The 27,329-nt window shown below is 42.6% G+C and overlaps 1 protein-coding gene across 4 annotated transcripts in view; it reads left to right on the top strand.

Moving 5' to 3' along the window:
- The window catches only part of LOC144114598 (uncharacterized), a 65,406-nt gene that overhangs the window by 7,853 nt on the left and 30,224 nt on the right, over nucleotides 1-27,329 (top strand). For all 4 annotated transcript variants that reach the window (XR_013311066.1, XR_013311067.1, XM_077648451.1 and 1 more), the window contains 5 exons: nucleotides 12,097-12,184; nucleotides 14,376-14,524; nucleotides 15,806-15,889; nucleotides 16,820-16,910; nucleotides 23,078-23,129. Coding sequence is in view for 2 of the 4 variants with exons in the window: in XM_077648451.1 (XP_077504577.1) it covers nucleotides 12,097-12,184; nucleotides 14,376-14,524; nucleotides 15,806-15,889; nucleotides 16,820-16,910; nucleotides 23,078-23,129 (464 nt within the window). In the remaining 2 variants the exon portion in view is untranslated. The remainder of the gene's footprint in view (nucleotides 1-12,096; nucleotides 12,185-14,375; nucleotides 14,525-15,805; nucleotides 15,890-16,819; nucleotides 16,911-23,077; nucleotides 23,130-27,329) is intronic.

Below are 27,329 nucleotides of genomic sequence, written 5' to 3'. Positions count from 1 at the left end.
GCACGCACGCACGCACGCACGCACGCACGCACGCACGCACGCTTGTGACATAAGCAGCTAAGGCCATCATGTGCCAAGCTCAAGGTATAGGAAAAGTTTGTGCAGAATTTTTAGAAGTGTGAAAAATCATCAGTAGTGTAGAGGGTCTAAAACATTTGTACTACCTAGTAATAATAAAGGAAAAGAAGTTTAGAAATGGCTAATGGTAAAAGCCTTAAAAAAGGTCAGGTAGCCCCAGCGGCTATACTTGGCTGAGCAAGGATCTCGAGGCTCCCATCCAATGAAATGGAGACCTCAGCCGTCTTCTCAGGAATGAGAAAGTGGCTGAGGTGTATCAAAAATCATGCAAAACAGCGGGTCAGCATTCAGTTTTTGAAGAAAACCTGCTTCCTTTAAAAAGCTAACAACGTAAGACATGTCAACAATTGCATTATCACTTCAGAGCAGTGGTGGGTGAAAAGGGCTGTATTCATTGTAAAATTCGCTGCAAAATGTTTTTCTCACTTTTTCTAGTTTTGAGCATGACAATAAAACATGGTTGACTGTGAGTTCATCTCCACATTTTTCACATACGGGTTTGTCTTGTTTTGTGAACAGAAAATTTTGTCAGGTGAGTGTATCCAATGCGAAGTCGACATATGGTTACTTCTATGAAAAGTTTCTGATGCCTACAAGATTTCCATTCTCCCAAGATAGGCTTCACGGAGTGTAGTCTGTTGTTTACTTCATTTTCCCAAGCTGTTTGACATTTATCTTTCAACTTTGTGTGTACTAACTTCAAGCAGTCTCTATGGGGCATGCTGACTTTCTTGATATCACCGCTGTAAGCTCGTGAAATGCATGTGTCTGCTCTTTCATTTCCCTCTATCTCGACGTGGCTCGGCACCGAGCACAGTCTTATCCTGTGACCTTGTGTTGAGATTTTTTTCTATGTTGTGCATATGCTTCCGACTGGGCGTTCAGTTGCACTTCTAGATGGAGTGCATGAAGTAGGCTCATTGAGTCGGTGTAAATTTAGCTGTTTTCAGTATTGTAATTCATTATGCTGCCCACAGCTACACACACAGCATAACATTCAGCAGTGAAAATTAATGCACAATTTGGCAGTCTTCTTATTTTTTCCAATTTTCTTGTACTACAGCCCTCCAGACATATTTTCTTGATTTTGAGCCATCTGTGTAAAATTTTGTGTAGCTTGAATATTTTTCTTTAAGAGCCAGATAATCCTGTAGTATGTGTTCATGTGGCATTTGTTTTTGCGAAGGTGTGTTAATGTGAAGTCAAACACAGAGGGTAGGCTGTACAACGGTGGCGGTGGATTGTGTCTTGGGGCAATTTCAGGAAGTACATCTACCAATCCCAACTCGACATTTATCTTCGAATTGCAATAACAGAGGTCTTATTGATTGCGGCTTATTATTTAAGAAAGTCTTGGAAGGGCACTTTGTGACTATGGGATAAGAGAGATGTTTCGGTAGGGACCCTATTTTTAGTATGGATGTGCATATGAGCATTGTTCTCCTATCTGCGAGGGGCAGTCCATCAGTTTTGACATAAAGACTATTAACGGGGTATGCTCTGTATGCACCAGGTGAGAGATGCAAACATAGTTTTTGTACCGGACCCAGTCATTTAAGGTAGGATAGTCTCGCTGACCTATGCAATACACATCCATAATTTAAGGTAGAGCGTAATACAGAGCAGTAAATTTGTAAAAGGCATGTTCTATCAGATCCGCATTGCTTTCGTGAAAGTACTTTTAGTATATTCAGGGATCGAGAAGCTTTCTTTTTGAGGGTGTTTATGTGTGGAAGGAATGTGAGTTTTTGTCAAAAGTTATTCCTAAAAATTTGTGCTCATCTTTTACTAGTAGTGTGACCTCATTCAGATAAAGGGTGGGATCAGTGTGCAGACTTAAGCAAGAACAGAACAGCTACTGACTTTTGCGTGAAAAACTTTAAACCATTTTTATCTGCTAATGGTGTTGGTTTTCTTACTCTCAGTTGTATTTGCCTCTCGCATGTTATGTTTGAGGATGTGCAGGCTATTTGAAGATAGTCAACATAGGCTGAATACATAATGGACTTCGGGATTACTTTCGCCATGGAATTCATTTTTATAACAAAGAGCATTGTGCTTAAAATACACCCCTGAGGTACTCCATTTTCTTGAACAAAATTTATTGAGAGGTTTGAGCCTAGGCATACATGAAAGGACTGGTTGTACAGGAACTCATTTAGGCAGTTTAACATCCTGCCATGGATGCCAGACTGCTAGGTCGCGAGGAGTCCCGAATCTCCAGGTTGTGTCGTACGCCTTCTTGAGGTCGAAAAAGACTGCAAGCAGTGCTTGTGTTTAAAGGCTTTCATACAGTATTTTCAAGCCTAACTAAATGATCAGTTGTTGAGCACGCCGTTTTAAAACCACACCTGAAGGATCCATTGTTGTCTACATAGACGCAAGTATACAAGACTGCAAAGCAACAACAGCTATCTACTGCCCGGGCAGGCCTGCTCTGAATCAAACCTCTTGGTTTCAGCTTACGGAACCCCCTTCGTCCTTTTGTGCTGAGCTCGTTGCAGTTCAAGAAGCACTCTGCTCCGTGGCCGACATAACTATGCTCCCTGCGGCCTGCGTTGTCATCCGCACTGACGCCCTTCAAGTTGTCCGGTTGCTACGACGTGTTAGCCGCTGTCCAACGATATGTCAGGACATCCACCGGCTCGCGGCACGCATCCCGCAGCCAGTATGTATTGAGTGGCTCCCACGGGATTTGTTGACCTATCAAAGCCAGGCAGATTTAGCGACCCGCCTTGCGAATACAAACTCATCATTGCCTCGGCTCCTTCATTTGGACAATTTTACCCGCCTTTCATCAAGAAAGGAACTCCTCCGGCGCCGCACACGTGCTCTCATCCCTTCGTGTGCGGTAACCCTCCCCCGCGGTCTTACCCATGCAGAGGAGGTTGCGCTTAGGAGGATCTGGGTTAGGGTTGCCCTCACACCAGCCATAACTCGGAAGTGGCCTCAGTACCGAGAATTGTTTCCTCGGCCAGGCTGTCCGATATGTAAGCACGAGGACATTGAGGCCGACATTCATCACTTACTGTGGGACTGCCCAGCTCTCAAGCCTACAAGGATCCGGCACCTGATGGTAGCAGGTCTTTCACCAAGCAACCCTGCTTCATACATTGCCTGGACGCAGGGACTGTACCATCGTTCTCTACTGGACTTCATCAAATCAGCTAAACTTTTTCCATTCATTTAATGTCTACTACATCATTCATCACACCTTCACCCATCATTGATGCCCTGGGGCAATAAATTTCGCTTCAAAAAAAAAAAAACACACCGATTGATGTTAAGAAGTTCACGAGATTCAAGCACAAAGGCTAGCCTGATATTGTAGGGATAGCTACATTACGGTAGCATTTCGAGCCTTCAGCGTGGCTGCGCCGCCACGCTGTCACGTGGTGCAGAGCAGCCGGCGGTGCTGCGCCGTGGCTGATCACGTGGTTTGTCACCTTGTTGGTCACGTGACCAGCCAAGTGATGCAGAGCAGCTGCTTCTGCTGGTGGCACGGCGCGCCGGCGAAACCGAGTTGCAACAGCTGTGTGCATGCGCCGTGTCAAGTGGGGCGAAGATGAAGAAGGAACGCCCAGTGAAACGGAGCGGTGAAAGACTGACTTTGCAGTTCAACTGAGCAAGTTCCACCCGGCCAGCTGTAGCTATCGCGTCACTCCAGGTTTAACCAGAGCTAAACCACCGCCAGTTTTTCAAAACGCTTTCACAAGACTTGGCGAGGCAGCTGGTAAGAGCTATTGGTCTATAACTACCAGGGGATGTTGGCTGCTTTCCAGGTTTCAGGAATGGTACAATAACTGCTTTTTTTCTAGGCTTCCGGTAGTTTTCCAAGTACCCATATTTTGTTCAAAAATTTCATAAGTGCTTCCACAGACGGTTGGGAAAGATGCGCGAGCATTTCATAATGTATATTATCAGGGCCTGGTGCAGTCTTTTTTGTCGGCCGAGAGAACTTTGTTTAATTCTTGGATTGTAATTAAACCATTGTACGGTTCGTTTGTGCACCCAGTTGTTGGAAGTCAGTGCTTCTCCGCTGCGATTTTATACTTTAAAAATGATTCTGTGTAGTGTGAAGAACTGGAAATGATTGAGAAATGTTCACCTAAGATGTCTGCTTGTTCCGCTACACTTGTTTGTGTATGCAGAGCTGTTAGGGAATGAAAACAAGCTCCTCGAGAATTTGCGAGACCAAGACGTAACATCCCTTCGCCGCATCACTATAAGGCCTAAAGGAGAGGAAAAAACACCACCTCACATCGTGCTAACATTCGGCAGCACTCACTTGCCCGAGTCTATCCGGGTTGCATTCATCAGGTGCCCAGTGCACCCATACATCCCTAACCCTAGAAGATGTTTCAAATGCCAAAAGTATAGCCATGGCAGCAAGACATGTAGAGGCAAGAAGACCTGTGGCAAATGTGCCAAAACGGAACATGATAGACAACTGCCAAGCAACTGAAACAAAACGTGCAAATTGCAAAGGTCCACGTGCAGCCTACTCGCAAACCTGTGAACTTTCAAAAAAGAAAAGCAAATGATCAATTTGAAAGTACATGAAAATATATCTTACCCTGAGGCACAAAAAAAGTTCAGTGAAGAGACATCCGGGTCATATGTGCACACCGTGCGCCAGGGGCCCCGAGCGGTGTCTGGTGACAGTGGTGGGCACACAATACACCATTGTTGATGTGTACTTGCCCTGTCCCCCACCCGAACGGCACTCCAGTGTCGGCACCATTGACATCCCAGAGGTGCACCTGACGGCGGCCTCTGGGACAACCAAAGTTAGTGGGAGTGGTTATACACCACTCCAACTTCAGGCCACTGCCCAAGCAGGGCCATCCACATCTCTTGATAGGTGCAGCCAAGGCTGCCCTGCCATCTCAGAAGGCTCGCTGGCCCCTGAGCCGGCAGGCCGCACGGCTTCCCCCCAACGGAAGAAGCCACAAATCCATACCCCCGCGGGTTCCCTGCAGGAATCCATCGCCTCGCAGGCAGTAGCCCGCCTCCGCAGCAGCTGCGACGCCACTCCTTTGAACACAAAAAGGAAGGGAATATTTTAATAACAGGCCCCACAAAACCGGGAGCATAGGTTTTGAAATACATCCCCAAAAGGCATCAGATATGGCGTTCGTAATTCACTGGAACTGTCGAGGCATGTTAAAAAACTACAGTGATGTAAAAGATATTCTAGTTTTATATTCCCCGGTTGTTTTGTGTCTCCAGGAGACAAACTTAGGATCAAAACATAAAAATACTTTAAGTAAATATAAAGTCTTTCGCCATGACTAAAAACAAGCAATAGGCTCTGTGGAGGTACTGCCATAGTTGTCCTAAGTAGTGTGGCCACTCGCGAAGTCAAGCTTCAGGCTACATTTGAAGCCGTTGCAGTCACTGTTGTACATTTTAAAACAATTACAATATGTTCCGTATATCTCCAACCACACCTGACAGTAACACTCGATGACTTAGAACATTTAAAATAGTCATCATCATCAGCCTGACTACACCCACTGCAGGGCAAAGGCCTCTCCCATGTCTCTCCAATTAAACCTGTCCTTTGCCAGCTGCGCCCACTGTATGCCCACAAACTTCTTAATCTCATCCGCCCACCTAACTTTCTACCGCCCCCTGCTATGCTTGCGTTCTCTTGGAATACACTCCGTTGCCCTTAAGGACCAGCGATTATTTTGCCTTTGCATTACATGCCCTGCCCAAACCCATTTCTTCCTCTGGATTCCGACTAGGGTGTCATTAACCCGCATTTGTTCCCTCACCCACTCTGCCCGCTTCCGGTCTCTTAACGTTACACCAATCATTTCTCTTTCCTTTGCTCGCTGCGTTGTCCTTAACTTAAGCTGAACCCTTTTCGTTAGCCTCCACGTTTCTGCCCCGTAGGTGAGTACCGGTAAGATACAGTTATTGTATACTTTTCTCTTGAGGGATATTGGTAAACTGCCATTCATGATCTGAGAGAACTTGCCAAATGTGCTCCACCCCATTCTTATCCTTGTAATTATTTCCCTCTCATGATCCGGATCAGCTGTCACTACCTGCCCTAAGTAGATGTATTCCTTTACCACTTCCAGACCCTCGCTGCCAAATATGAACTGCTGTTCCCCTGCTTGACTGCTGAACATTACTTTGGTTTTCTGCATGTTAATATTTAGACTCGCTGTTCTGCTCTGCCTGTCTAAATCATTGATCATGCTTTGCAATTTCTCTCCTGAGTGACTCAGCAAGGCAGTGTCATCAGCGAGTCGCAGATTATTTAGGTATTCTCCATTAACTCTTATCCCTAACTGTTCCCAGTTCACGCCCCGGAATACCTCCTGTAAACAGGTGGTGAATAGCATTGGTGAGATTGTGTCTCTCTGCCTGACGTCCTTCCTTGTTGGAATTTTATTGCTGACTTATGGAGGACATTTCTCTATCACCTGATTGATAGCGTGAATATGATCTATTGTGGAATATCCTTTATGAAAGCCTGCCTGATCATTTCGTTGAAGTTGAAGGTTGCCCTGACTCTATTAGCGATTACCTTAGTAATCAATAGTAGGCAATGGATAGTAAGCTGATCGGTCTGTAATTTTTCAAGTCCTTGGCATCTCCTTTCTTATGAATTAAGATAATGTTAGTGTTCTTCCAAGCTTCTGGTATAGTCGAGGTCATGAATTAAGATAATGTTAGTGTTCTTCCAAGCTTCTGGTATGGTCGAGGTCATAAGGCATTGCGTATGCAGGGTGGCTAGTCTCTCCGCCGTTCAATACATTTGCTGTTACCTGACCTTCACCAGCTATTTTTCCCCTTTGCACTGCTCCTAAGGCTTTCTTTACTTCCTCTTTCGTTACTGACGGGATGACACATTGCTATTCGCTACTGTCTCTCTGATTACCGTTTTGATTACATTGGCTACTGTATAAGTTTGTGTAGAACTCTTCGACTACTTTAACTATCTTATCCATATTGCAAATATACATTGCCGTTCTTGTGTCTTAACGCACACATCTGGTTTTTACCTATGCCTGCCCAAGCAGCACAGGTAACCGGCCCAATATTGGAAATGTACTGGCAAAGGCCGGTCTAACAAAGGCCCAGAGTGATGGCATCAAATTCCAATATTGGGCCGATCACATCTGCTGCTTGGGTAGTTTTCTCGTCACTGCTTTTAGGCTGCCTCCATTCTTTAGAGCATGCTTGATTTTTTCCATATTAAACTTCCTTATGTCAGCTGCCTTTCGCTTATTTACTAACTTTGATAGCTCTGCCAGTTCTGTTCTGTCCGTAGGTTTAGAAGCTTTCATGCTTTGGCGTTTCTTAATCAGATCTATCGTCTCCTGAGATAGCTTGCCGGTATCCCGTCGAACTATCCTTCCACCTACTTCTAGGGCGCACTCCGTAACAATAGCAGTGAGATTATCATTCATTGTTTGAACATTAAGATCGTCTTCCTCAGTTAAAGCTGAATATCTGTCCTGCAGTGAAATCCTGAATTCATTTACTTTCCCTCTTAATGCTAACTCGTTAACGGGCTTCTGCTTCACTAGTTTCTTCTGTTCCCCCTACAAATCTAGGCTAATTATAGTCCTTAACATTCTGTGGTCGCTACACCGCACCTTTTCGACGACTCCACAGCCTGCACAATGCCAGGGTGAGCACATAGTATTAAATCTATTTCATTTTTTGTCTCACCATTGGGGGTCTTCCAGGTCCAAACAATCCAAAACAATAACCAAAGCCATATCTGTTAGTCGGGGATTTTAATGCTCACCCCAGTTTGTGGGGAAGCGAACAAATGGACTCTAGAAGCTGTATTTTAGAAGATTTTATTCTGTGCAATAATATATGCCTACTCAGCACAGGCAAACACTTAAATTGGTCTCCAAGCCCAGGAAACTGGAGCTGCATAGATTTGTCTCTTACATTGCCTTCCATTTTTACTGATTTTAAATGTGATGTCTTGGACAACCCTTAAGGCAGCGATCATCTACCCGTTCTTATCAACCTAACATCTTCTCCGGAAATCATTCCTGCAAAACCACGATGTTGGAAGCTGCATTTGGCCGACTAGGCGCTGTTTCAAGAAAACGCTAGCCTAGAAAAAGTAGATCCAGATAAGTTAAGTATAGATAAACCTAATTAAATTGTCACAAAGTGCATTATTTCTGCTGTACGCCTGGCTATACCTCAGTCTTCTGGAGTGGTGAAACAAACCACACCTGGTATACAAAAGAATGTAGAGTAGCAAAAAAGAAACAAAGCAAAGCATGGGGAATCTTTCCCAGGTACTCCACGTAGAAAAATCTTATAAACTTTAAAAAGGCAGGAGCAGAAGCCCTATATATCCACCACAGTGCTGAAAAGACTTCGTGGCAAAGTTACGTGACATCCATAAATAGCTCAACCGCATCAAAAGAAATGTGGGAGAAGGTACGAAAGCTGAATGGTAAACACTCCCCATTCATACTCCCCTTCTAACAGCCCCTGGTATACAGACAAACATCGAAGAACAGGCAGACATTTTAGGTGCATATTTTTCGGCAGTTTCCAGCTCAACCACATCAAAAGAAATGTGGGAGAAGGTACGACAGCTGAATGGTAAATACTCCCCATTCACACTTCCCCTTTTAACAGCCCCTGGTATACAGACAAATATCGAAGAACAGGCAGACATTTTAGGTTAATATTTTTCGGCAGTTTCCAGCTAATCACACTACACAGAATAATTTCTAAAGTACAAAAACACAGTTGAGAAAAAAAGACTCCCTAAAAGTGGCTATACAAATGAACCATATAATAATCTTATTACAGTTCAAGAAATCCACACAGTCTTATCCGCTAGTAAACAGACTGCGCCCGAATATGACGAAATACACTATCAAAAGCTTTCCCACCTCTCTCAACCTGCCGTAGAGGCACTTTTAAGTTTTTTTGATAAGGTTTGGGTATCGGGGTAAGCTACCCGAAGCCTGGAAGAAGGCCATCATAGTTCTATTTTTAAAACCCGAAAAACCACCAACCTCTCCTAGTAGTTATAGGCCCATTGCACTCACCAGCTGCCTTGCAAAATCCTTTGAAAGTATCGTGAATATTAGATAACCTTCGTGTTAGAAGCCTGTGAGCTTCTCGATGTCTATCAGTGCGGTTTCAAAAAGGCATGCTCCACAACAGACCACCTAGTTCGTCTTGAAAATACTGTCGTCTGTGAAGCTTTTGTATACAAACAACACAGTCGTGCTGTTTTTTTCGATTTAGAGAAAGCATATGACACAGCATGGAGGTTCGGTATTCTTCAGGACTTCGCAGAACTTGGCATTCGCGGCAGGATGTTGAACTGCCTAAAAGACCTCCTGTCAAACCGTTCCTTCCATGTACGCCTCATTGGCGCATGATGGCCTTAGCTGCCTATGTGCCATAAAACCCAACACAACACAACACCATGTACGCCTCAATTCAGCCCTCCTGAGAATTTTCATTTAGGAAAATGGAGTGTCTCAAGGGTGTATTTTAAGCACAACCCTCTTTGTTGTTAAAATGAATCCTATTAGTAAAATAATCCCACGGTCTATTATGTATTCAGATGTATTCAGTCTATGTCGACAATCATGAGATAGCTTGCACGTCCTCAAACATATCAACATGCGAAAGGCAAGTGCAGTTTTAACAACTTTCAACATTAGCTGACCGAAATGGTTTCCATTTCTCCCCACAGAAAACAGTGGCTATTCTTTTCTCACTCAAACGTGGCCTACAGACAGATCCTAGGCTACGCCTGAACTCGAATTACCGGTAAAGAGTCATCACAAATTGACAAAAGAGCATAACATTTGACAAAAAACTGACCTTCTTGCCCCACATAAAGAACCTGAAGAAGAAAGCTTCTCGATCATTAAATATCTCAAAGGTGCTTTCGCGTGAACACTGGGGTTCTGATAGGACCTGCCTTTTACATATCTACCATAGCATAGTTCGCTCTTGCCTAGATTATGGGTGCATAGTGTACAACAGTTCAGCTTGGCCGTCCTACCTGAAGCAATTAGATCAAGTACATAACTCAGGTCTGTGCCTTTCAAGTGGTGCGTACAGGACTTCGCCCATAAACAGTCTATATGTATAATGTAACGAACCACCCCTTGCAGATAGAAGAGCCATGCTCACATGTGCACACGTCCTAAAAACCCGTTCACTACCAAAACATCTTTGCTACTTCATAGTTAAGTGCCTGTCAAAGCAGCTTTTTATTAACAAACCCAGTACAACGAGACCACTCATCTGTTTTGAAGAAATTTGCCAGGAATTAGGTATTCTGGACACACTACTTGATATTGCCCAGAGACCCGAACCACTGCCACCTTGGTACACCTTTCCCGCTGTAGGCAAACATACACTGACACAATTTCACAAAAAGTAAACTCCACATGAACAGATATTTCAAGAATTTTTGGCACTAGACGAAAAATACCAAGAATACACAAAATCTTATACAAACTGTTCTAAAATGGCACATTATGTTGGAAGTGCTGTGATGCAAGATAAATGGGAAAAAGTGGTCAGGTTGCCTTAGTGTGTGTCAATTTTCTCAGCCAAATGTTATGCCATATCCGTGGCTTTAGCAAAAATAGTAAAAAAGAACATTCAACATCATCTTCATGTACTCGCTGAGTGTAATCACAGCACTGCACGCCAGAAATGTTAGAGAATCTTTAATAGAAGATATAATACATAACATAATAACTGCTGAAACACAAGGGCATGAAATTAAGCTCTGCTGGGTACAAAGCCATCTTGGAATTAGTGGCAACGAGAGAGCTGATGCATGCGCTGCTCAAGCTCATCATAAAGAAGTCAGGACTGTAAATATACCCTATGCAGATTGCATAAAGTTAGTAGAAAATAAACTTAAAGAAAAATAGCAGTCTACATAGAATAGTGAAGGAAATAAACTACATTTAGTAAAACCCATTCTGGGAGAATGGAAATCAGGCAGGCATCAGGAACGTTTTATAGAGGTAATTTTATGCCGCCTGCACAACGGACATACACACGATAATCCGCTTGTAGATATTTCATCTGTTTTTAGTTTCCTGAAAGAAGCTGCGATCTTAAAAAAACTATAATATTTCAAAACTATTAATTCTAAATATTCTTACCCTGTGCTTTGACGCATTTCGTGGTACACCTCATCCATTTTCTCAAGCCTGAGAAGAAGGCTGAGGTCTTTTTGATTTTTTGGCCTCGACAGCCCTTGACCGGACAAGGACTGTCGTTGAGGGCAGCCAATTTTTGAAAAAAATTATGCCATGTATTTGGCGCATGATAGCTTGAGTTGCTTATGCGCCATAACACCCAATGCAATACAATACAATCACCATGCTGGCCTTTTTTTAAGAAATAATGTTCTGTACTTGTGCTGGTAACTACCATATAGTAGTTAGAGCTAACTTCTAGTTGGTTTATTGATGTTCCTGTTCGTTTCAACAAAGTCACTACGATGGCTCAGCGGTTACGGCACTTGGATCCTCACCTGAAAGACACTGGTTCGACCCCGGCCACGCCAGTCGCATTTTGATGGAGGCGAAATGCTAGAGGCCCATGTACTGTGCAACGTCAGTGCATGTTAGAAGAACCCTATGTGGCCGAAATTTCCAGAGCCCTTCACTACGGTGTCGCTCATAGCCTGAGTTGCTTTGGGATGTTAAACCCCCATAAACAATGTTTGTTTCAGTAATAGTTCTGTGTTAATGCTTAGTCCTTGCCTCTTCTCTGCTGTAGCCCTACCTGTCCATGTTGCAAACACAAGTAAAAGCAGCACAGACTGTATGTGGTAAAGGAGTCATATTGTTGTGTTCTTGGGACTATTTTTTGGAAGCATTGCAGTTGAGTTCCCAGGGCCTGAAATTTCGTGTTGTACAATCTGAGCAGAGTGTTGCTTACATTGTATTTTTTTGTAATGCTGAATTGCACATTTTGTTCTTACTAATTCACATGGCATTTTGTTTTCATTTCTTTTAGTGTGTACTGTGTGGATTGCTCAAGTGGTACAGGCTTCAGTCCTTGGTCAGAGCACACTGCACCAACTGCCACTTCATCATGGGATGAGGTACTAATAATTTGGCTTCTGGGAATAAATGCCAAGATGCAAATAAATTAATTACTGTGATTAATTGCTTTAATAATTATTAGTTTATATCTTTTATTTTCTCGAGTCTGGCTCTTTGGCCTGGGTGGCAGAAAGGGGAGTATTTGTTGAGAATACAGGAGAGTGGAAGACATCCAGCCTGCCACATACAAGGTGCCCAGCAAGGTGATCAAGATATGTAGCCCACATGATTGTCCGTGGAAAATCTCAAATGCTGTGAGATTACATGCTTGTGCACACCAAATCTGAAAATGAACTCCTATAGGGATCATAAGGTAGCCTTGGCATTCAGGGTAGTGAAGTGAAGCATTCTTCTGACAACAGACATTGGTAGACCTAGAGAATGTGGTGTATGCTGGGCACAAGCAGTGGTGTTTGAGGTCCTGCAAATGACAGCGTGTTGGGTGTCTTCTACAGTGTAGCATTGTAGTGAGCATTCTGGTGTTTTGAGCAAGAGATCTATGCTATGCATCAGGCCATGGGCATTATGTGTTGCATGCGCTGAGCTCAGCGAGAAATGAGAGTGTAGAGATAATGGTAGCATTGAGATCACTTCACCTTTGCCTACAACTTGTGATTTAAAAAAAGTCTGCTCTGGTACGATTCTCTTGCAGTAGTGCCGGACCATTTTCAAGGTGCTAGTTAGGTTCAGAAAAAGGTTTGGTGTTCTTTTTTTAATTGTTATATAAGAATGAGCTCTTTATGTTGATCTGTTGCACCCTTTTGCATAGACTGAAACTGCATCCAAAGATTTTTTTAATACATCACACATGGGTAGGACTGGTGTGTTTGGGGAATTTCTCAAAGTGCAGTACCTTTCAATCAAAGGAGTATACTTATTGGAAACCACCTGAGCACAACATATGGCTACAAAGGAATGCTGCATAGCTTCCTTAAAATCTTTGCATTTGAATAAAAATTCAGCCACTGCTTGTTTGGAAATTCAGTCTATTGTGCTATAATCAGGATGAGTAGCATATGGAAGTACAGGGACAAATTGGCTCCTATTGGGGATTTTGTTGCTGCAGTGGACCTGCCAGAATTCCACTATTTTTCGCCCAGTTTTTCTAATTTTTTTTTTTTTTGGGGGGGGGGGGGTCAAATTTTGAAGAAAGCTGTATGGTTAGCTTTGCTTTGTAGCTATGTGGCTACATTCAAATGGATGCTGATGAGCAAGCACTTTTGATATATAGGGCGACTTGGTCTTTGTTGCTTGTATACAACATGGAAATGATTTTTATTAGTCAACTGTTGGCAGAAATTGAAATCATTTAATGGCACCTGTTAAGAACAGGAAACTGCGTCACCGCGATGGCACTAAAAGAAGTTTTTGAATAGTAAATTTTTTCTCATATGATTAAATAACAAAAGGGTGGAACACCGCTGTTACATGGACTACTTTTGTTCTAGCATATCAAGTAAGCTCTGCATACCTGTCTACGTGACTTATTTATTCTCCAATGCTTGGGTGCTTTAGGGTGTGTGCAGCTGCATTTCTACCTGTGTGCATAATTATGGCTTTGTTGCCTGAACACTTTTCATGCTGTGAAAACTTTTCCAGTTCTTTAAACTTTAAAGAGAAGGAAGCTGTAGTCAAAAGCTGGCTACCATTAACTCGGCCAAATGAGGCTTGAGTTTTTACAATCCTGAAACATGACTTTGTGGCATGATTATCTAACCTGGTTATTGGGCGCAGTCAAAACCTGTGTCCAAGCACACACAAAACTACAACTAAAGCAGTTGTACACCATTTTATGAAAGCAAACATCAAACAGTAGTTCCTACTTGCTGTCTGCTTGAATAACTCATTGTCAGTGACCTAGCGTTTGCTGCAGTAAAGTGGCGTGGTTGCTCTTCACAGTGCTAAAGCATAATTATGCTGTGCTGGTTCAAGGGAGCTTTGAGACCTTTTTTTAAAATGTGACCATGAAAATGGGCCGTCTTGTTTATTTAGAAGGCCTGTGGATAACTGCTCTGACGTGCTGCATGAATAAGCTGTAGCTCCAGTGATGTTTTGTCTTCTCAGAGAAATTTGCAACCAAGGTTTTCCTGTTTTTTTTTTTTTGTCACCATTGAATGTTTGGCCAAGTGATTTGTTTTGGAATGCTGAAAATAAAGTTGATGTCATTATTTTTAATTTTCCTGTATCCAGGACTTCAATGCCAGTGCTACAGCCCAAGTTCAACAGACTCTTGATGCTATTGACTGCTACTTGTATGAAGATGAGACAGGGGGTGCTGCCTGCAACCACGAACTCAGGCTTGAGTGTGATCGCTGGAAGCAGCAGTTCCTGCATCTTCGGTGAAACCTTGTGCTTCATAGCTGTTAATAGCCAACTTACTGATTCTTTGCAGAACTCCAGAATCTGAATATGTGAAGAAATGTACATGCATGTAGTGTGAAGTATTCTTTGTGTGAATTTTTGGCAGTGACAGGTGTGTGATATAGAAATTTGAAAATTATACACGCTAGCCTCATAAAAGTCTGAACTGCTGATAGGAAAGCCTTATGATTCACTAGATCAGTGCGCTCTACGTGACCTATGATCTCTGCACATTAGACTGGCAGCAGTAGCAGAATCTAGATCACTTCATGTAGGAGCTCTAGTGATCTGCAAATGCTGTGTAATCGAAATGAATTCCATGTGTGAAGGTTTGAAGTGTTGTGTAGGGCACAGTCTGCTTTTATGCGAAGTCTGCATGGTGTTTATTTCCATCTAGTATAGGTCAGGTGGGTTTGAGCTACCTGCTCGAGCCCAAGTAGCAGCCTGGCTGCTGGATATCTGTCCCTGTCCTGTCACAGGGTAGCTTCACTTAAAAGGACCTCATTTAAGTGAAGCATCCTGGAGATCTTTGCTGTAATGTCACATATACTGCAAGCTTCGCTGAGTGAGCTAGTTCCTTGCAGCAAAAATTAGCACAAACCTTGGCAAGCTCATTTAACATTGCACATAGACTCCAGATTTCTTCTCTCTGCCTGAATTTCCCCCTCTCTGTGGCCACCAGTTATTACTTTAATTTTATTAGAGTAAGTATTCACTTCAATTGCTGCAGAAAATTTGTTGTAGAGTGTTGTCATATTGATTCTGTTATGAGCAACTTTACCCAAACCGGCGTGGTGGCTCAGTGGTTATCGTGCTCGGCTGCTCACCCGAAAGACGCGGGTGCGATCTCGGTCGCGGCGGCCAAATTTTGATGGAGGCAATATTCTAGACGCCCGTGTACTGTGCGATGTCGGTGCACGTTAAAGAACCCCAGGTGGTCGATATTTCCGGAGCCCTTCACTACGACGTCCCTCATAGCCTGAGTCACTTTGGGACGTTAAACCTCCATAAATAAACCAACTTTATCCAAATATAAATTGGACTAGCTTTTTGTAATGTGAAATTCTTTTACATTATCAAAGTGAAGGTGGTCAGCTTTGATTTATGTATTGGTATCGAGTGAACTATATTGCTGCAGTTGCAAAGCATTCAAGTTTAACCTGTGTGTTGTGACAGTATTGGATTTATGTTTTGGAACTTGAACCTTGATTTCCATTGGCACTATTAATCATGCTTATGTCATATTGTTTCCCCACCAGTGTTATTGGCAAGAGGATTACCTCTCCTGCAATGGGTGTTGTTAAAAATATTCTTCCAAACAACGGCTCTGCCTCAGCGGAGAGGTAATGACAGACTTTTTCTGTTACTACTTTTTGTAGTTAAGGAATACAGAATACTAAATTGTTGTGTGAAAGAAAACAGCACTTGTAGCACTGCTCTGAAGATTGAGACAGGGAACACTAAATGTGATGCACTGTGTGAATGTCTTCTAGTTCTTGAAGTAGTGACAAAACTACTTCTGTCGCCCTCTCAGTGATGTGGCCCTTAGTAACTTAGTTGCTTATTAAATCCAGAAGCAATGCAAGGGATTTCGTATGAAGCGAACCTGCGAGATGGCTGCTTTCTTTTTCTTTTAAGCTATCTGCATAAAGGGCTGCTCAGTGAAAGAAAGAATAAAACTTGCCTCCCACTTTCACCTTAGTTCAAAACTGCTGCAGATGAACAAACCCCCCTCCTTTTTTTTTTTGCAGCCGCAATGGCTCGGTGGTTAGGGCGCTCTGCTGTTGACCCAAAAGACGCGGGTTCGAAGCCCATGTACTATGCGATGTCAATGCACGTTGAAGAACCATAGATGGACGAAATTTCCAGAGCCCTTCACTATGGCATCCCTTATAGCCTGAGTCGCTTAGGGACGTTAAACCGCATAAACCATAAAAACTTATTTTGGAGCAGGATATGCAGAGAGGTGCAAAAAGGCTTACACCCACAGCTTTGCCTGGGTATACTCTTCCCTTCCTTGAAGGAATGGGGTATGTTTAGAGGGAGACAGGAGAGCAAGAAGAGCAACAGCATGTTGCTGATGGATTCGGTTGCTTTGGAGTAGTAACATCTTGTGTTTGAACTGACAGCCTTAGAATGGCAATGCATGAGTGCCATTATTTCAAGCCCTTTGAGTATACAGTGTTTCTCATGTACCAGTGTTCATTTGTGTGCTATATCATGTGGTGGTTGTTTTTTTATGCAACTTGTTTTTTTCTCTTTTTTTTCTTCAGCAAGTGTGACACTGAGCCCAGCTGGTCTGCAGAAGATGAGGCGCTAAAGAACAAAGTTGTAGATCAACTGTGTGATATGTTTTGGCCTGAGGTACTGTGTAAACGGCTGCTGCACTTGCATGGTATGCACTATTATGTTTGGTTTGACCTTGTTGCTTCTTGCTTTTTTCTCTAAACGAGAGAATTTTGCTGATAGCAGTGAATAATGTGCTAAGTGGGGGGGCAGGTTGGTTGCAGGTTGGTTGCAGTGCAAGTGAATCTGGTTGATGAATTTTTGATTCCAGTATATCTCAGTCTAGGTATTCTTGATTCATTTCTTTTTAATATTGTGTATATTTAGGGTCCTTTTTTTCTGGTTTTATTTTGCGCAGAATTCGGGGGGGGGGGGGGGGGGGGGGGGTTAAAAATTGGTTGATAATTTTTTTAGCTCAAATTCAGGAACAGATTGGGTTATTCAGCCAAAAGATCCACAGTTCGGGTTTTTTCAGGTAATTTTCTGCACCAAAAACAGTTTGTTATTAGTGCTGATTTTTGGGTGGGATGTCATATGTTGTTTTGCTGTTTTGTAATATGTTGTTTTGGAAATTGGACTTCCACTAAAAAAAACTGCTTATCAATTAAGATGTATTTTTTTTTCGTTTATCATAATTATTTTTTTACACACATTTCCATCTCGTGCGCAGCACATCCGTATTTGTGCAAGGCCTGCCTGCCTTTGTTTGTATGCTGCGAAAACATTAATTCAACATCGCGGCAGCCACTTTTAATGCACAAGATCCTTAGAGCAGGACCTCGTTAGCCTGGGTAGTGCAACTCAATGCGAATGAGACGCTTGGTCAGTACCTGTGTCTTGGACTCTGTTTTCTAAAACATACTTCTGATCTTATCCTCAAATTAAACTGCATCGTGAATAACAAGCATTAAGAGAGTTAAACTGTCAGTTAACTGAAAATGCCCCTCTTAAGTACTAGATAACTGGTGATTTTCCTGAGGTGCCTTAGCTTTGTGCACTGGAAATCTAATTTCTCTTCTTCTTCTTCTCGTTCTTCTTCTTCTTCCTCATCATCATCATCATCCTGACTACGCCCACTGCATGGCAAAGGCCTCTCCCATGTCTCTGTCCTTTGCTAGCTGCGGCCACTGTATCCCTGCAAACTTCTTAATCTCATCCGCCCACCTAACTTTCTGCTGCCCTCTGCTACACTTGCTTTCTCTTGGAATCCACTTCATTGCGCTTAAGGTCCAGCGGTTATCTTGCCTTCGCATTACATGCCCTGCCCAAGCCCATTTCTTCCTTTTAATTTCGACTAGGATGTCATTAACCCACGTTTGTTCCTTCACCCACTCTGCCCGCTTCCAGTCTCTTATGTTACACCTATCATTTTTCTTTCCATAGCTTGCTGCATTGTCCTTAACTTAAGCTGAACCCTTTTCGTTAGCCTCCGCGTTTATGCCCTGTAGGTGAGTACCGGGAAGATACAGCTGTTGTACACTTAAGTCTTGAGGGATGTTTGCAAACTGCCATTCACGATCGGAGAAAACCTGCCATATGTGCTCCACTCCATTCTTATTCTAGTTATTGCCCTATCATGATCCGGATCAGCAGACATTACCTGCCCTAAGTAGACGTATTCCCTTACTACTTCCAGCACCAATTGTGAACTGCTGTTCCCTTGCGGAACTATTGAACATTACTTTGGCTTTTTGCATGTTAATTTTTAGCCCCACTGTTCTGCTCTGCCTGTCTAACTTATTGATCATGCTTTGCAGTTGATCTCCTGAGTGACATAACAAGGCAATCTCATCAGCGGATCGCAAATTACTTCGGTATTCTCCATTAACTCTTATCCCCAACCGTTCCTAATCCAGGCCTCGAAACGCCACTTGCAAACAAGCGGTGAATAGCATTGGTGAGATCGTGCCTCCCTGCCTGACACCCTTCCTTTTCAAATTTCATTGCTGACTTTATGGAGGACTAAGGTAGCTGTGAGTCGTTATAGATATCTTCCAGTATTTTCACATAAGATTCTTGTACACCATGAGTTTGCAACGCCTGCATTACTGCTGAGGTTACCATTGAGTTGAATGCTTGCTCGTAATCAATGAAGACTATATGTAGGGGCTGATCATATTCAGCGCATTTCTCTATCACCTGATTGGTTGTGTGAATATGATCCATTGTGGAATATCCTTTACGAAAGCCTGCCTGATCATTTGGTTGATTAAAGACTAAGGTTGCCCTGACTCTATTAGCGATTACCTTAGTAAATACCTTGTAGGCAACGGACACTAAGCTGATCGGTCTGTAATTTTTCATGTCCTTGACATCTCCTTTCTTATGAATTAAAGTAGTGATAGCGTTTTTCCAAGCTTCTGTTACGCTTGAAGTCATGAGGCATCGCATATACAAGTTGGATAGTTTTTCTAGCACAATCTCCCCTCCGTCCTTCAAGAGATCTGGTGTTACCTGATCCTCACCAGCTGCTTTTCCCTTTTGCATTGCTCCTAAGGCTTTCTTTACTTCCTCTTTCATTACTGGCGGGGTGTCCCATTGCTGTGCACTACTGCCTCTCTCATTAGCATTCTGATTACATTGGCTACTGTATAAATTTATGTAGAACTCTTTGGCTACTTTTAACTGTCTTATCCATGTTGCTAATGATATTGCCCTCCTTGTCTCTTAACTCATACATATGGTTTTTACCTAAAAGAGAGGTGGTAAGATAGATCAGAAAGTGATCACTGAGAAGGTTTTTGGCTTTGACCTGCCAGTGAAAGAAATTTTCCTAGAAGGTGATTTTTTGGTAGAAATCTTCTTTTAACCCAGTCTTGAGGAAACATGTACGGGGTGCAAGAATGGGTAAAATCGAGTAGTAGTAGTAGTAGTAGTAGTAGTAGTAGTAGTAGTAGTAGTAGTAGTAGTAGTAGTAGTAATGGACACTCGGGAGTCCAGTTTCCTTTCACTGGCAGGCCACAGCCAAAAATCTTTCTCAGTGATCACTTTCTCATTCATCTTACCACCTCTCTTTCCCACATCCCTCAATGCCATTCATTCACTCACACTGACTGGCACGCCTTTTGCACTAAAACCTCTTTCAGTTCCTTTGAATCCTACGATGACTGGACGTCCCGCTTCTCTGCAGCATTTTTGTCCAGTAGCTGTCGTGTTTGCTCATGTTGCTCGATCTTGGTCTCCTGACCCTCACTTTCTCCATATATGGCGTCACCATAAACGTCGCTAAAGCTCCTTCTGCTCCCAACTCGAAAATGTCCAACTTTCCTCCCGGATCGCTGCTTTGTGGGCTGAGATTGTCGTCCATTGCGCCTCCCTGAGCATTCTAGTTGAATTGCATGGCCTCGACCCTGCATTGCACTCGTGTTCTGCATGACCTCTTTAAATCCCTCCTAGGCACTAAGCCTGCCCTTGCTCCCACTCTAGGTAATGCCCTTGCTCAGGGGACTCCCTCTGATGTTTTGACCAGCTCACCTATGTATCTCCTGCCCCCTCTTGCACCTTCCTACCCGCCCTACCAGGGCAGCCCTAAAACCAGTCTGGACCGCCCTTTCACTCTCCAGAAGCTCGAAGTGGCTTTGGCTGCTAATGCTACCCACTCGGCTCCTGGTGAGGACACCATCACATACACCACACTTACATCCTTCTTGACCACACCAAAGAATCCCTCTTCCAGACTTTCAGTCAAGCCTAGGACAGCGGCTGCCTTTTGAGCTTCTGGACCTCCTCCCTCATTTCTGTGATTCCCAAGCCGGGCAAGCCTCCTTCCCTCTCTAAACTTTATCCCATCTCCCTGTTTTACCTGAATTGGGAGGTCTCTATGTATATTTTGTTTGCTGCAAGTTTATACCCTTTACCAAAGCTTTTAGTTGCAGTCTGTTATGAAGCACCTCTATGGTTGCAGAATGCACAAACATAACCAGGACATGCAGTTGTGTAAGCAGTGTCTTTATGTGTAACTTGTTAAGTGTACCGTGGCATGAAAAATCTGAGGTAGTCTTGAATGGGAGGTCATTTGTCGTCATGTGATCTAAAAAAGTGTGCAGTGACAGACATATGCAGCTGATAGTTTAAATACCTTTCTTGTTAAATACCTTTTTTTTCTTTTCTGTCATTATGCAAATGTGGAGTAAGTTCTTTATAGAAGGCAGAATGGCAGCCTTCTCAACATTCTCATATGTGACCTCAAAAACAGTCTTTCAAGGCCTGAAAAATCTTTCTTTTGTCTGAAGTTTGGTTTTCTTATAGGTGTACTTTCAGTGCTAGGCATGTGCTCCATGCCCCATTTTGAGGTTTACTTCTGCAGTAAAACATTTGATTAGGTTTGAGTTATAAACTTTTGTGCATTTTTGCCAAAAACTTGTATATTTTGCATAAGAAATGCCTTTTCCATGTAGCACTGTACTAGACTTGCTAAATTTTCACTAGGAAACCTACGCCTGTTTTGTTTTTGAACAGTGCAGCTTTGTCTTGGTCGGCACATTTCTTGACACAGTGGATTCATGATTGGATTGTTAATGCCACTATCATGTAGGTACTTTCAGTCTTTGAGTCGATCAGGTTCATACAAAATGCAGATCTGGAGTTGCCACATGGCCGAATCTATCACAATTTAGGCCGTTCCTGGTCAAGGGCTGCTATAGTTGTGCTCGGGAAAACATTCATATTGAAATTAAAATTGAAACATCCAGAAATATATTCTATAAAAGCTGTAAAATTTTTAAATAACTTCCTGTCCAATGTGGCTTGGTTTTTAAGATCAAAGTCATGCGTTTGGCTTTGTAGAAATCAAATGCAGCACAAACACACTTTGATCTTAGCCAAAAGGGCCGAGAGGCGAGGCCGCATTTCAGTGGAGGCGAAACACGAAAAGTGGTTGTGTACTGTGCGATGTTGGTGCAGGTTAAAGATCCCCAGGTGGTCAAAATTATTCCCGCGACCTCCACTACAGCACATCTTATTTCCTTCGCTCCCTTCTTATCCCTTTCCTTATGGGGGCACTTACTGCGTCATTTCCTTTCCTCAAAACCAATTTTCATTTCTAATTTTTCATTTTTTTTTAACACAGCACCCACAGGCATGGGCCGGTGATTCATTTTGTGCGTGTTTGGGGTGTATCAGAGCCAGATAATTTTTTATTCAGACTTCCTGTTTACCTTTAATTGATTACAAACTAATTTCTTTGCCACTACATTTACAAGTGCATGCACATGTAATGCCGCCATGTAGCAGCGTTACATGTGTAGCGTGCTCAAAACTTCCTTTTTAATTGGTCTCAATCGGGATCGGAAGGGCCCATGCAGCAGCAGCAGCAGCAGCATAAGCAAACATTATGTGCGAAACTTGGAGATTGAAGCTTTTCATAGCTTTTTTTCTTTGCATACGGCTTGCCACAATCACTCTGCTTGAATGTCATTTGTGTTGTTGCATGCGATTCTTGGTCACTTTGTAACATCATTCTAGATTTTTTTTTCTCATTTGCCTAACAATGTTCACATTACAAATGATACACAGGTGTAGATTTCACATATTTAAACATTGCTGTATTGAGTTGCTGAAACAAGTTAAAAAGCAAAAATAATAAGCACAAATGTTGCCAACACTTTGTCACATTGGTCATCAGGTTTTGCTGCTCATAAAACCTCATGTTACCTGTGCAAAGCAGAGTAATAAAGGTATTTACCATACCAAAGGTATTTACCATACCAAAAGCTTTCATACATGTGTTGTCATATGCACTGGCATTAAGAGCAGGGCATAGTTGTTCAGAACTTCTTATTGTGGCCCTTTTAAATGTGCATGGTCTTTTCCGTGATTCTTGTGGTGGTTTATATGTGACAATGCTTGTACACTTTATAGGCAGTACCAGGTCTTTGTAGGATTCCCTCTATCACTATTAGTTTTTGGCACAAACTCTCAGAATAGGTGGGCTTATAAACTTGCTGGCACTTGTTTGCACTGTTTCCTTTTGGATTGAAGTTGTTTTTTGTACTTTGCATGAAGGACTCTAAGCTTACTTGGAATACTCTGTTTTTAGATACCAGCTATAGCCCTCTTTGTTTCCTCCCTCTTTTTGTGTTTGTGTGCTGTCAGTTGTTGGAATGTTTTTTTTTTTTTTTTTTGGAAAGGGGTGGTGTGTGAATACTTGGCTCCTTTTAGTCCTCCATATTTCACAGCTGTTAGTTTTAAACATTTGTTTTTGTGTAATATGCTTAGTTGAGTTTTCTTTTATCTTTTTGTCCTAGGTTCAGCTCTGGCTAGACTTGTCTCACCAACACCTTGACTTGGACCACTTGAGTGAGGCCTTTTCTTGTTCTTCAGTTATTTCCCAGCAATTAGTTTTCCTAGCATCAATATGTAAAATTGCACTTACTGCTTAGTTCGTTATACCTCCTGCCAAGAGGGCAAGTTAAGTGGCCTTATGGGGAGTGTCATTCACTGTAAGTGCTCTCTGGCAAAGCCAAATGGCACAAGTGGAGTGTCTTCACAGAAGAGTGCACTCTGGTTGTGTTCACAGAACACACTTTGCTGGCTGGGTGTGTAGTTAACCTCACAAGTAAAGACTTCAAAAGGCACAAAGTGTAATGTATAAGAAAGCACTAAAGTTTATTTTACTTGTAACACTGTTTTTGAAAAAAAAAAGGGTTCTTCTTATAGCAACAGTTGAAACAACACAACAAAGAAATGAGATCAGATGCAGTTCCTCTGCATGCTGCCATGTTGCTTGTGGGCAGAATTCTGGACAGGCTAGGAACTCTTAGCTGGTCTTGGAGTTTTTTATTTTTCTTCTAATTTTTTCATAATTAAAAGGATCATTTAGGTGTGTTTTGTTTGTGCTACCATGTCTGTAAACAATCAATTTTCAGAATTGAATGGATATAGCCCTGAATTGCACTAAGGGACTGGGGGAGAGGAAAGAAATACAACCACCACAGGACACAGTGCTGCGTCCTGTAGTGGTCGTATTTCTTTCCTCTCTTCCCTGTCCCTTTATGCAATTTAGAGCTATTTCCACTTTTATATTTTGTAAATAGTGTGAATAGCTCTCCCTTGTCCTTTCTCGCTACTGCTCCCCGCTTTACTTTTCACTATCCTCTCCCTGTCCCTTTCACTTCTGCCAGCTGCGGCAGCAACATCCTTCCCCATCCTTTTTGTATTTTTCTTTCAATATACCAATGCTACTACTACTATTCCCATTCTGAGATGAAACACCAACTAGCCCCAGTCCTTGCTCTTTTAAAATTGATTTTAAAAACTTTTTATTTTTCATCTACTTTTTTAAGAATTCCACCTGTTTCATATGATATGCTACTTTTGTTTTTTGTTACTTCTAGTGACCTCCTGCTTCTCATTTAGCATCTGTAAGTGCATTTGTGCACTTGGCAGGTTATTCCTGTTATAAGATTTGGAGTTTAGAAATTTAGTTTTTTGTTTTAGAATGATAGCATTATGAATGTTTGCAAGAATGCAAGAACTGTTTCTGAAAATATAGTGGCTGTTTCAGCGAACACTTCAAAAAAATTTAACACACAGAGAGTTCTCAATAGAAGGAAAATCATTTCAGGAACAAACCGTCAGCCTCAGCAGTTTTTAGTGTTGTAAGAAGCATAATTGATTATCTATGTTATTAACTACCTAATTAATTACCTTATTAATTAACAGTCTGATGGTTAGTGCCAATGGACAGTTTGAACCCATGGGCAATGTAATACCTTATCAGCTTTTGAAATGAATAAGTCATTATTAAAAGTGCTACGGTGCAGGGAATTACAGTGCTTTTTTCTTTTCCACACAGAAATGTAACTTAGTCCATGAAGTGCACAGGAAGCTCTATGCTGTTGCAACATCCGCTGATGGCCTGCATGTTGCAGTGACTACAGTGCCCAGTTCGAACTCTGTACACTATTTTGCCAAGTCATGCACATTCTTTAGCTTCGCCACTTGGTGCAAGGAAAAAGGTTGTCATCTTCAGTATTTTAGTCGTTGTTTTTGAAACTGAAGAAGCAAAAGAAAGTGCATGCTGTGGTAAAAAGCATAGGCAGTTCGAAGGTGCCATAAGCACTCTAATACATCATCAGTGGACCTCACATTAGCATCCAGCTTCCTGTGCACCTCAAGCACTCAATTTCGGTTTTGTGTGGGAAAAAAAAGCACTCGATTTTGTCGCGCTGCAGAGCTTTCTAGAATGACTTCTTTTTTTGTTTCAAAAACTGATATGACATGGTCTTGTCCATGGCTTCGAACTCCCCATTGGCACCGACCACCAGACTGTGTTAATTTAACAGTTAATTAGTGCATTTGAGGTAATTACCTAGATTATCACGATGGTTCATATAGTGCTGTCCTCCGTTGCGGCTGACAGTGTGTTCCTGAAAAGATTTGTTCTTTATTTTGAACTCCCTATGTTTAGGAATTTTTGAGTGTTTGCCGATATGCAGCAGCTTGTGTTTGGTGCATTATGGCCCAAGTTGCTGCTGCGCCTGCTAACCTGCTATTACTACTAGTACTACTGTATGTAGCTACGGTAGGGTTACAAAATTGGAAATGGCCTTATGTGAGAGATGTACAGTGATGATCACTGTTGTTGTGAACAATTGAGTTCATTCTTTTCTGTGCTATCGCAAAGCTATATTGTGAGATTTAAGAGACTTTTGCTGGTATCGAGCAAGTGCATGTTGAAGATTGTGCAGTACTACAGCAGATGACACGGGAGCATATCAATGATGTGGTGCATGTAAAAGACACATGCACCTATGTTCACGCTGGTGGTGATCATCATTGTGCTAGTGTTGCCCTTGCTCTTCAGTTGTCTTGTAAGCTGCTATACTGCACTCTGTGATAAGTGTAGTGTGGCGCAAGCCAATCACGGTGAGCCGTGCCTAGAGGAACGATGGAAATAATGCACAGCGCACACTGACAAGAATGCAAATGTTTTATAAAAGAAGTAAGAGGGCACTAATAGCTTCCACTCTGTGGACGCCTGGCCCACACCTTGCAGAAAGCAGGGAAAGGAGGCAGAGAGAAAGAAGTTTTACGGTGGATGACTGCAGATTAATTTCGACCCAGGGGATTTTGCAGTGCAGGTATTAGGCAGTGGAAGTCATAATAGCAAAAGCTGCAGTCATAGGCAGCGATTTCAGGACCACAGGGCGCTGGAAGGAACACTGTGGTTCGACAGCATTACTGCTGTTCAGGCTTCCTGTGTCAGGTACAGCTGAACTTCGTAATGTGGGCAGCTACTGCAAGCGTGCCATATGGCAGGGGTGTGATGTTGCACTTTAAGTTGAAGGTTGCTGATGCCGATATACAGCTGTCTGTTGATGCACCACTGTTTTGCAGGAAAATCGCTATAGACAAAGTGCATAAAGGGCTAGGAGTTGAGGTAGGGGCTTGAATCCAACATTGTTGCATCAAGTGGTGCCACTCCAGCACATCATTGATGGTAATACTTGTGGGTGATGTCATGAAAGTACAGGGCTGAACAAGAGTAGGGGGTGGCATTGCGATTATCATATGAAGTTCGACCTGGAGGTGGCAAATAGAGCTGCTTGTACCGGTAGTTTGGTAGGTATATGTTGCCAGGAAGTACTTGATGGCATGACTCAAGGCACTGTTGGTGTAGAAGTGGGCCCCTGCTAGTATGCATCGCATTGTGAGGTGCTCAAAGAAAGGTGCAGTTGTCATTTCTCCTTAGTGTAGAGCATGTCCTCTTGAATTTCTTCTGGTCACCACACTGCTTGCCTATTTGGTAGCGCTAAGGCCCTTAATTTTCTGCACCAGAAAATTTTAAATTTTGCGAATTGAGAATTAATAATCTGCAATATTTCGTGGGAAGCCTATCGGACATTAACGCATGCAGGCGTTTGCTGTGCCTCCACTTTTTGCCTCTTGCTGCTTTGTGCTTCATGCTGCACAGTTCAGTGCCTGTTTGACCTTTTTTTCCCCTTCCATATGCCTCATAGTCCTTTTACTGCCTTCTCTTCTTTGTCAACTTCCCGCGTCTCCTTCTTTCCAAGATTGTAGCTACTTTTTTCCGCCACTGTGCGCTGCATGCGTCGCCTCGATGGCCGAAGGTTGTTGGGGAGTTGCCTTTTCCTCGTAGTTCACCCTCCTGTTGGGTGCGCTCACCTTTGTTATTTCAAAGGACAGCAGATTTATAATATAATGCGAGGTGTTTCCTGAAGCAGATGATTTAAGGAAAAAACTCTCGTTACATTCGTGCAAATGTGGTAATGTTGCTTTTGACTGGTGCCAATGTTGTGTATCTTCCCATATATGTACTGTGTGAGCATGTTGCGGCCAGAGCCGCAGTGCTTGATGTGCCGCTAGCTTCCTTGAGCAAATTTCAAAGCAAGCATGTCAAGGCATTAGCAGAACTTCATTCATTACTGGATTCTACCTTTCAAGAGAACTCAGATTATATTTCAGTTCATTCATACTGGTGTCCACAAAACTTGTACAATATTATAAAAAAAACAATGTGGCTACCAGCCACAT

This window comes from Amblyomma americanum, chromosome 1 (genome assembly GCF_052857255.1).
Source record: "Amblyomma americanum isolate KBUSLIRL-KWMA chromosome 1, ASM5285725v1, whole genome shotgun sequence".
In the NCBI taxonomy this organism is placed as follows: domain Eukaryota; kingdom Metazoa; phylum Arthropoda; class Arachnida; order Ixodida; family Ixodidae; genus Amblyomma; species Amblyomma americanum.
This window is presented reverse-complemented; position numbering and strand designations above follow the sequence as displayed.